A 9207-nucleotide genomic window follows, 5' to 3' on the forward strand; every position below is an offset into this window, starting at 1 on the left:
CCTGCTGTTCATCCGTCCCAAGTCAATTTCAGGGACCAGTTGCCATGATGACACCTGATTTCACTCCGGCAATGCTTTTCGAATGTAGAGCCGACGAATGCCACCACCGCACTTGAGCAAAAGTGCGATGAGCACGCAACTACATCATTCCAGTATCATCATCCTACGCAAGAGGGCGAGTGACAGGGCTCTTCTGGTACACAAAGATGGATCCTAAGTTCGTTTCTTCCAGGGCCAGGAGATTGGATCTGTGTTCGGGAGAGCGATTTGTGGATGGAATACGCTGCGAAAATGCAAAAGTGAGATATCACGAGTTCGACCCGCCATGGGACTTTTTGGCATCATTTGGCAGCAACCTTAGCTCTATGGATATAGTTAGGGCATTTTTGTGTGGTGTAGTCGACGCCGGACGATGCCGTCAGCCGTGCGTCATTTTTCGCAGCCGACATGCAACATAAAGTCTATGGCACACGATAGTGCCGACTTCTTGGTGACTGCTACCCGAGTAAAGTTGCAACGAAGGCTCGAGATGACCGAGGCGCAATTGCGAGGTCCTAGGACTTCAAGCGCGAGGACGATGGTCTTCTCGCTGGAACCCAGAACAAGGTGTGCGCCTACGGTGGCCCGTTCCAGGTTGGCACGCGCTTGCAGAAAGTGAGATTCGCCTGGTTGGAAGCGCTGCAATGAGCAACATCTCAAGTGTAGTTTCAAAGCGTCTCTTACTAGCCAAGAATTTGCCTCTGAAGGGGGGGGGGGGTTACGCAACTGAGCAATAGGAAAGAAATACAAAGATTCTACATGGTAGATAGAATATACAATCCTGACGCTCGCTGAAGGCGTCACTCTAATTTACCGGTTTGCAGATGAAATAGTCCCCTCTGAGATCTCTCTTGAGATAGATAATGCGGTACATACTGTTGACAAGGTGGTGGCGGATGGGATGATCTCACTCTCTCGTTCAAGCTTTGTTCCCTGTTGCTCTCCCAATTCTTAGCGTAGGACCTGCGCCTGGTGCGGAAGCAGCAGCAGCGGCGCCTGCTCCGTTCGTAGCCAGGATGTCACCTGCCAATCGGGCGAACGTGCCCTGATCAGCAGTGATGCGAGGACGTCGGTGCGGCTGATCGGGCTTGCGCATCGTCATTGCCGGCTCTGCTCCACCACGAACGTACTGAGAAGAGCCTCTTCGTTCCCAGTACAAGTAGTCGTTCCCGTTTGCATTGCGGGTGGCGACGGAGTCGATCGCGGAGAGCGCTTTTTTCCAAGATGGAGCCTCTGGCGCAGCACTGCGCGTTGTTTTTGGTGCTGCCAGCGGCTGGGGGGCAAATGAGGTCTGCGCTTTTGGACGTGGCAAGCTCAAGTTCGAACCTGAAGTTGCAGCGACCGCCTCCGCAGAATGTCCGTTGCCTTCTGCCGCCGCCGCCGCTGCTGCTGCTGCGCGGCCGCGAATCTGGAGCTTTACTACTGGCTTGCGAGCAACAGGTGCCGCACTTTCATATTGCTCCTGTCTGATCTTCACATCCTTAACGTTCTCGCTCGGCAGCTCGCTGCACGACGAATTGCATGTTTGATCGCCCCCGCCGCTAGCAGCGCCGAAAAGCTCGCCCTTTACCTTGTGCTTCCTTTCCGCCTTGCCACTGCCTCCGACTCCCCGCTGCTTACATTGACGGGTGTTGCGCCAGTCTCCTTCCCCAGACGCGGCTGATTGGCCTGCGTTATGACGCACATTGTGAGAGTCAGCCATCGTCGCATGCCCAGAGATTGGACTTGCACGGGTACCGATGCTTGCCGCATTGGAATGTTGCGTGTTAGCGTTGGAGACAATCTTTGATAGAGACATCGAGGAGGCAGCGAGTTTGATTGATTCGAGAGAGATCCCCCAGTCTTCCAGGTCTGGAAGTTCTTCTTCATCTTGGTTGTCGTCGGCCCAGCTGAAATGCGCCGCCGGCGGGGCTGTTGAGGATTTCATAGCCTTTGGTACCTCTTCAGCCGCTGCCGCCGCGGCGAATCCGTTGCCTTGTCCTAGTCTTTGTTCAAATGAGATTGCTGCTCCTGCGGAGGTTGAATCTGGTACCAAAATCCGGCCAGCAGCGGGGTCCGGGCCAACCGCACCCTGCTTGGTTACCGTACCACTCTGTAATGATGAAGGCAGTGTTGCTTCGTCTTCAATCAGGCCCGACCCTTGTTCATCGTCAGCCCCTTGCGGAGATGCCGGCACAGCAGGCTCAGAGAAGCTCGGGTCGGCTATGGAAAGTGCCGACACGTCCGATGGGTCGTTTGCAGGCTCTTCCACTTCTTGCGTCTCTAACCTATGCATGTCTTCGTTCGCCTCTCCTCGAGACCCAAAGGCATCCCTGCAATCTGGGGAGGAAGACACTTGAAGTTTCTGCCGGGTACTCGCAGCCTCCAGACTGGAGGAACCAGCGGCGGAAGATTTGTGTCCTCGACGCCCGCGCTTCTTCTCCTTCTTGCCCGGCGATGGATCCGAGACGTCGGTCTGTTCTTCGCCTCCCTGGCTCACTTCTGGCTGCTCCTCTATCCCATGAGGTTGAGTGCAGAGCTCGGCTTGCTCTGCAGACCCAAATACTGAAACATGAGCGGGCTCACGCGTCTTATCTCGTTCCTTCTCTTTCCCTCGCACTCGTCGCGACTTCTTCTTTTCTGCTGCCGCCCCCACAGCTACTTGCGGGGCTTCTGATAGCACTGGCGTATGCGTCTTGGTGGCCGAGGGAGCTTGAACTCCCTTAGGATGCCAGTCCTCTGCATCTTTTGACCCGCTTTTTCCAATGTCCGCATCGATCTGATCTGTCCGATCTCGCGCTTGGGATTTGGGTGATCCGGGTACCTCTGCATTCTCTCCTGCTACGACCAATGTCTCTTGCTTGAGCGTCTCCATCGCAGCGCTGCGCGATGCCCAGATGCTGGCGCCACTTCCAAGTCCACTTCGCGCATTACGCAGTCGATCCAGCATGGATTCGAGTTGAGCTCCTCCCGCTTTGCGCGGACTTGGAGTCTCTGGGGTTATGGTGCTATGAGCGCCACCGATGCTGGCGACTCCATCATTCGATGCAGACGGGACGCCATTGGCAAGCTTGGGCAGGACGGCAGGAGGTGCTGCGTCTGGTAGCGCGGTAGCTTTCGGGGCATAAATGCTCTCCGCCGAACCTTTGCCAATCCAGCCATCGGCCTTTCCGGATTCTTTGACAGCCTTTTCGGCCTTTTTGCGCAGCACATTATCTGCACCTAACCACCCTCCTGGGGAGATCGCCTTGCCTTCTCCGACTTTTCCACCTCTCGCCATGAACTCTTCCAGACTAGGCGGTGACTTGACGGCGAGAGGATTTCGACGCGAAAGTTCGTCCCAGCTGATCCACCGACCGGAGAACTTGTAGGAATTGCCTTTGCCGCGTTTTCGCAGGATCGTAGGAAATTCTATGCACGGCGGCTGCGTATTGGACACACGCGCCTTGGCAGAGTGAAGTTTTGACCCGGAAAGATCTGCAAGTAGACACACAGAGATCCTCCATTAAGCTTCGCACTCCAGAATGTATATTTTCTATAATAGGCGCACCATTGTCATTGATAGGCGTGACATGAGAGTTCCAGACATGTTGTAGGAAAGCCTTTGATCCGAATGATTCGTTGAATTCCACGAATTCTTCAGGACCCGGTCCTACGTGGAACAGAGTGGTCATAGATGTCATCTTGTCCTTGTGCCTTCCCCTTGGCCTGCATTAGTGTCGAAATAAGTTGGCTAGGTAATACGAACTGATATTGCGTCGCTCACCACAGCATAAGGATGAACGATAAACTCGACCTGTGTAACTCAGATGTAAATCACAGCGTCGATTCCAACGCCCGCAGGACAGCGAAAAGAGTCCGGAGCCGACATGGCAATGTGCTGTGCAAGAGCATGCCCTGCCACAAGCACGCTGTACCCAGAGAGGGAGGGAGGTTTGGATGAAGGTAAAGGATGTACATCGCTCGAGTTGTGGGCAGGTTGGCACATGCAGCTGTCAAAACAAGCGAGTCCTCGTCTTGCTGACCGATGGAGGAGCAAGAACCAGGCGCACGAGTCAGTGTGTAACCCTAAAGCCAGTGTACCCTCCTCCCACACTCCAAAGAAAGCCCCAGTCTTAAGCACCTCATCCATTGGCAATTGTGACAGCCTTGCAAGCGCTCAGAAGCATCGCACCTTTCGTCTCTGCCGGCAAGTGGCAGGCAGGTAGATCAGGAAGCCTTCAAACCGCGCGCACAGTGTTTCTGTGTTTGGAGTCACAGGGACACACCAGTTAGAAGTGAAAAGTAAGAGACGAGTCTGAGTGTGCGCATCTCCCGCGCGAGCGCAGGCTTGACAGTGAAGCTGGACCTTCACCCGGTCGGATTCTAGGGACCTGCACGTTGGTTAGCTCAATTTGCGAAAGTCAAGACCTCGGAAGGCGCTCTTTTTATTCTTGTTGACGTATTATATGCGCCGGGCGCACGGACAAGCGGAGCGTACACCATGAGCTTCTTCAATTCTATAGGGTGGGTCCACGCCCTTGCTTATTGCCCGCCTGCTTTCGCTCACAATTCGATGACGGATAACCCAAATCTTCTTCGCAATCTCAGGCGGTCTATGGGACGTTCAGGTCGTCCGAAAGGATCGTCACAACGTTCTCCGACCAGTCCAGATCTGCCCCAATTTCCGGGCGGCGGCGGTTTTAGTCAGTTCAGCCAGCCACAACAACAGCAAACAGGTGCGCTGGGCCAGACAAACGGAAAGCCACTCTACCTCTGCAACCCGTTCGTACGATCTGCACTGATCAAGGGAAGCTTCAAGACGATCGTAGTGCTGCCTAAGTACGTGGATCAGCGGGAATGGGTCGCTGTCAATCGTGAGTCTTTCAACGCAAGGCGCGCTGGGCATCCGACGAGAAGCTGACATGCCATGACATGCCCACTTTCAATGCATACAGTCTTTGACTTTTTCAACAACCTTAACCAGTTCTACGGCGTCATCACCGAGTTTTGCACTGTGCAGAACAACCCGACTATGTCCGCAGGAATTGGGCTAGACTACACCTGGGTTGACCAGAATCGCAAGCAAGTCAAGCTACCCGCGCCCCAGTACATCGACTACGTCATGACCTGGGTCGGCGGCCTTCTGAGCGACGAAGCCACCTTCCCGACCAAAGCCGCGCGCGACTTTCCACCAACGTTCATGGTGACGGCCAAACACATCTACAAGCAGCTTCTGCGTGTTTTTGCGCACATCTACCACGCTCAGTTCCAATGGCTCCTTCATCTCTGCTGCGAGGGGCACTTTAACAGTCTCTTTGCGCACTTTATCGCTTTCGGACGCGAGTTTGACCTGTTCGAATTCGACGAGTTCAAGCAAAGTGGAAACTCGAGTGGGGGAGGCTACCCGGGCGTGTGCGACCTGATAGTCGCATGGGTGCAACTGGGCGTCTTGGATGAGGGGGTTTTGAGGTGACGGCGACGTGGCACGAGCAGCATCCTATTTGTCCTGAACTCACGTGTATCTATAGCATTCAATGATCCAAAGTCGAGCGCGCACTCCTGGTATGAAGTATGCATTGTCAGCGCTTATCAGTCATCTTCTCTATTGCTACAAAAGGATGGTCAACAGGCAAATGCAGAAGAAACACGAAAGGTGGCGAGTGGCAATTGGGGGCGATGGAAAGCGAGTGAAGACTGATATACTGCATAAAAGTAAAATCAGAGGAAGTAGTCCGGGGCAGGTCGCTTGGCCGGTGCGCCATGCGCCTCTTGCGCCGCCTCGGTGAACGTCTCGTATTTTTGATTGAGCGCATCGTCTAGCTTGAGGATGCTGGCGACGTTGCCGCAGCGATAACAGTAGTTCGGCGCGGACCACACTGTTACGATCGTCTGGTCGAACATGAGCTTGTAGCCTTCTAGCACAAGCTGGTGCGCGCGGGCGATCAGATCGAGGTCATTATTGTGCGCAAACGTCGAGACGATGTCTGCGCCGAAGAGGAAACCTGCGCCGCGAGGCGACATGCCCCAACCTTGGATGTCTGCGGAGCAAGGACAGAGAGGACGAGAGATATTAGCCGATGGAACAGATTTCACATGCCTCCGAGGACAGGAGGAAGACACGCACCATCGGGATCGGACCAGAGAAGGTCGCACATGGCCCCGTCGTGTGGCACTTCTTGCTTGCGATCGATGGAGCGTATCTAGGGGTGGGCAGCGTGACGCGTTAGCCTGCACGCAACCAGCGTAAGTGCACTAAGAGGCTCTGTGAACGACCCACTTGATCGATCGTTGAGATGTTGGGGCTCAGTCCGCCATGCACGCAGAACACCCTCCCATCCACGACAGCCCCGATGGCAAGGTAGTCAAATACCTCGCAGCAATATCGCCAGACGTTCACGCTGCCGTACTTGCGCATACACTCGTCATAGAATCCATATACCTGGGTGATCTGGCGCGACTCGTGGTTGCCACGAATCAGAGTGATGCAGTCTGGGTATCGGACCTTGTAAGCCAGCAGGAGGAGGAAGGTTTCGACGCTGTAGAAACCTCGGTCGACAAAGTCGCCTGTCGTGTGGCCGGGGACTCTGTCAATCTTGCTGACAATGGAGGGCCTTTGAAAGCACTCACCCATAAAGAGGTACTTTGTTTCGGGGCACATGCCGCCATGCTTGAAGAGCTCCAGCAGGTCGTAGAACTGACCATGGATGTCACCGCATATTGTCACGGGCGCATCCACATGTTGCACGTTCGCCTCTTCAATCAGAATCTCTCGAGCTTTCAAGCAAAGATTCCGAACCTGTTCTTCGCTGATCTGCTTGCACTGTTGGAGCAGCTCGATTTGACTGTCGCCAAGGATGCAACATCCATGAGCAACCACCAGAGTGTGGCACTCGCTGCACCCTGTCTGACTCACTTGTCCAGATCCGATGGCATGAGGAGCGTCCACCGAGGGGCTCAAGGCCTCGCAAGTGCAATATGGGAGGCACAGGAGCAACTTTGAGCCAGATCCGATTAGACGATTTTTTGGCACCGAACGGATCACCTCGTCTTTATCGCCGTCGTCGTTATTGTGTGGCTAGGATGCGCTGATCCCAGCTCTGGATGGCCTGAACGAAGTCACCTGTGCGTGATCGAAAAGTGTTTGTTACAGCACCCTTTGGCACGTCCAGCGCTGCCATCCAGCAGGTTTGCAAAGGTCAGTCACACAGTTTGTCGATGATGCGCACTGCTGACCTTCGATAAAATGTGGTGGCATGATTCAGAACACTCAGTTGAACTCATGATGGTGCTGTGAAAGAAGTCGCCGCCATAGAGGGAAGAAGACAAGCCTTGATCGCTGACGTGATGTGGTGCCGGCTGCCTGGTGCAGCACTGCAGCGCAATCAAAAGGCCAGAAGTTGTTACAGCTGGCTGGCTTCAGGCGGCACGCTGCACGCGTGCGAACCACCATATGAGTTCCCCTCTAATAATGTCCGCAATGTCGTGAAGGCACAGAATGGATCACGTGATCATACATTCAGCATGTAATGGCATGGATCCCAGTGTCTCTGTCTCCCTTATCACTCATGGTCGACTCCGCCTCTCAAGACTTCTATGAATCTAGCCATTATTCCCTTACCACGTAAAGTGCCTCTGCGCATCTGCGCATTTGCCTACGGTGAGCGCCGACGGTCACGGCAATAATAATGGCCGGTGCCGCAGCGTCTTCCGTGCTCCATCGTGGTCGAGGCGCCGAGCACTCGAACTTGATTGAGACGTGCGCGACACCCTCTCTGACCTCCGTGTACGCCTTTTATGCATCTTGTGATCTTCACCCCGAGGTCTACAGCACGCTTCGTTTGACAGAAACCACTATACACATGCTTTGTTGCGCTCCCTCAGCATACTCTGAACTGAAGCGACAGAATGGCTTCTCAGGTCCAGTCTTTCCTCGACGGCTTCCACAAGCTGTTCACTCGCACTGCGAGCCGCTGGGGGAGTGTACGGTTGCCTTTCCTGTCTAGGGCGAACGGGAAAGGCTTTGCTATCGGTCCGATGACCTTGACGAAATCTCCGCAAGGCATCACAGCTTGGCGAGCAAGGCTTGGGGCGTCGCCTTGTTGAGCAAGCACCGTGTGCTCAACGTCTTCCACAAGCAGGCGAGCCCGCACGAGCTGGTCATCCTCTGTGACCTTACGAGCGGTAAGAAAGATGGTGACAACACCTACACTACGTGGACCGGGCACATGAAACTTGACAGGGAAGGAACGAAGGTCACGTATTGCAAGGCCTGGCTGGTGAGGATTCTACTATGGCTGATCGTGTCGAATGCCGGCGCGCTGACTATGTCACGTGCCTTGAAGACGGCTGGGTCGGAGCTGCCTTGAGTGAGGTACTGTTGTAACTATAATTCCAATTACGGGTCTGCCACCCTCTCTAAAAAGTAAAGATGTAGGCGGTAGTGCCATTCAAGTAGGAAGAAAGGACATGCGTCCAATGCCGCTAAGCGAGACGTCTGGCGGTTAATTGCATGGCGTGTAGGTACCGCGGATTCGTGTAGCATACACGCCAGACGAAAGAACGTGCATAGTCTTGACATGATGAAAGAGACATGACTCTATTCCGGCGCCAGCCCACTGAGAGCTAGTTGCACGCCAGTAGATGCCTCCCATCTTAGAAGCTCTCCCCTGACAGTCGTTCGAATACATCGCCACATTGAATGAGTTCCAGTTGTAAGACAGTGACAGATGCTGATACTAAAGCGAACCGCGTTGCAGACTACTGAATACGAGCAACATTCCACATCACCACTCCTATGGTACTGAATTGCACCCACGGCTTGGGCGCAAACTCCATGCCTTTTTGAGCGCAAACCTTACTTTGTCCAGGCGCCCTTATCATGAGTCAATCACGCTCACACAGCGACATCAGGTCTCGGCCTTTCAGGCCTCAATCCGGTACTTCAGTATCCTCTACTAGTGACAAAATATGACTCGATGACTGTTCTGTGACTGCATATCTGTCTTGTTGTTGCCATTCGCGGGAGAGAGTGAGAGATACCAGAGAGGTTGCTCGGACGGACCATGTGCATTGTGTGGCACTAAAACGACGGTTTAGCGGACCGTCTGATCGCAGTGAAGAGGATTGTTGCCGGTTTTCAGTTTCCTTTGCGCCGTTGTTGCGGGATCTGCAGAAGCTGTTGGACAGTTAGCATCTCCCCCCACCCCC

At 54.2% G+C, this 9207-nt stretch overlaps 4 protein-coding genes across 4 annotated transcripts; 1 reads left to right on the top strand and 3 right to left on the bottom strand.

Annotated features, from left to right (window-relative positions):
- Positions 1-775: 775 nt before the first annotated feature.
- On the bottom strand, positions 776-3963 carry K437DRAFT_296716 (uncharacterized protein). The gene is made up of 2 exons (XM_013384717.1): positions 3569-3963; positions 776-3495 (listed from the first exon to the last, which is right to left on the bottom strand). Exons 1-2 carry the CDS (start codon positions 3699-3701, stop codon positions 959-961), a joined length of 2670 nt encoding a protein of 889 aa, XP_013240171.1. The 5' UTR covers positions 3702-3963; the 3' UTR covers positions 776-958.
- Positions 3964-4186: 223 nt separating this feature from the next.
- Positions 4187-5554, top strand: K437DRAFT_260016 (uncharacterized protein). The gene is made up of 3 exons (XM_013384718.1): positions 4187-4524; positions 4609-4874; positions 4956-5554. The coding sequence occupies exons 1-3, from the start codon at positions 4502-4504 to the stop codon at positions 5471-5473; spliced, it is 807 nt and encodes a 268-aa protein (XP_013240172.1). The 5' UTR covers positions 4187-4501; the 3' UTR covers positions 5474-5554.
- Positions 5555-5559: 5 nt separating this feature from the next.
- Positions 5560-7277, bottom strand: K437DRAFT_260018 (putative serine/threonine protein phosphatase 4 catalytic subunit). Its single transcript, XM_013384719.1, has 5 exons — positions 6914-7277; positions 6628-6842; positions 6278-6564; positions 6125-6200; positions 5560-6038 (listed from the first exon to the last, which is right to left on the bottom strand). Exons 1-5 carry the CDS (start codon positions 6931-6933, stop codon positions 5719-5721), a joined length of 918 nt encoding a protein of 305 aa, XP_013240173.1. The 5' UTR covers positions 6934-7277; the 3' UTR covers positions 5560-5718.
- Positions 7278-7620: 343 nt separating this feature from the next.
- Positions 7621-8491, bottom strand: K437DRAFT_260020 (uncharacterized protein). Its single transcript, XM_013384720.1, has 2 exons — positions 8343-8491; positions 7621-8276 (listed from the first exon to the last, which is right to left on the bottom strand). The coding sequence occupies exons 1-2, from the start codon at positions 8445-8447 to the stop codon at positions 7914-7916; spliced, it is 468 nt and encodes a 155-aa protein (XP_013240174.1). The 5' UTR covers positions 8448-8491; the 3' UTR covers positions 7621-7913.
- Positions 8492-9207: the final 716 nt, after the last annotated feature.

This window comes from Tilletiaria anomala (assembly GCF_000711695.1).
Source record: "Tilletiaria anomala UBC 951 chromosome Unknown K437scaffold_156, whole genome shotgun sequence".
NCBI lineage: Eukaryota > Fungi > Basidiomycota > Exobasidiomycetes > Georgefischeriales > Tilletiariaceae > Tilletiaria > Tilletiaria anomala.

Excerpts from the sequence above, each read along its gene's own strand:
- K437DRAFT_296716 (XM_013384717.1), bottom strand. The coding sequence starts at position 3,701 with ATGACATCTATGACCACTCTGTTCCACGTAGGACCGGGTCCTGAAGAA. Across the intron at positions 3,496-3,568 it reads CACGCCTATCAATGACAATG|ATCTTTCCGGGTCAAAACTT; the intron begins GTGCGCCTATTA and ends GTCTACTTGCAG.
- K437DRAFT_260016 (XM_013384718.1), top strand. The coding sequence starts at position 4,502 with ATGAGCTTCTTCAATTCTATAGG. Across the intron at positions 4,525-4,608 it reads AGCTTCTTCAATTCTATAGG|GCGGTCTATGGGACGTTCAG; the intron begins GTGGGTCCACGC and ends TCGCAATCTCAG. Across the intron at positions 4,875-4,955 it reads GGAATGGGTCGCTGTCAATC|TCTTTGACTTTTTCAACAAC; the intron begins GTGAGTCTTTCA and ends CAATGCATACAG.
- K437DRAFT_260018 (XM_013384719.1), bottom strand. The coding sequence starts at position 6,933 with ATGCCATCGGATCTGGACAA. Across the intron at positions 6,565-6,627 it reads AACAAAGTACCTCTTTATGG|GCGACTTTGTCGACCGAGGT; the intron begins GTGAGTGCTTTC and ends GCCACACGACAG. Across the intron at positions 6,201-6,277 it reads ACATCTCAACGATCGATCAA|ATACGCTCCATCGATCGCAA; the intron begins GTGGGTCGTTCA and ends GCCCACCCCTAG.
- K437DRAFT_260020 (XM_013384720.1), bottom strand. The coding sequence starts at position 8,447 with ATGGCACTACCGCCTACATCTTTACTTTTTAGAGAGGGTGGCAGACCC. Across the intron at positions 8,277-8,342 it reads GGCAGCTCCGACCCAGCCGT|CAGCCAGGCCTTGCAATACG; the intron begins CTTCAAGGCACG and ends TAGAATCCTCAC.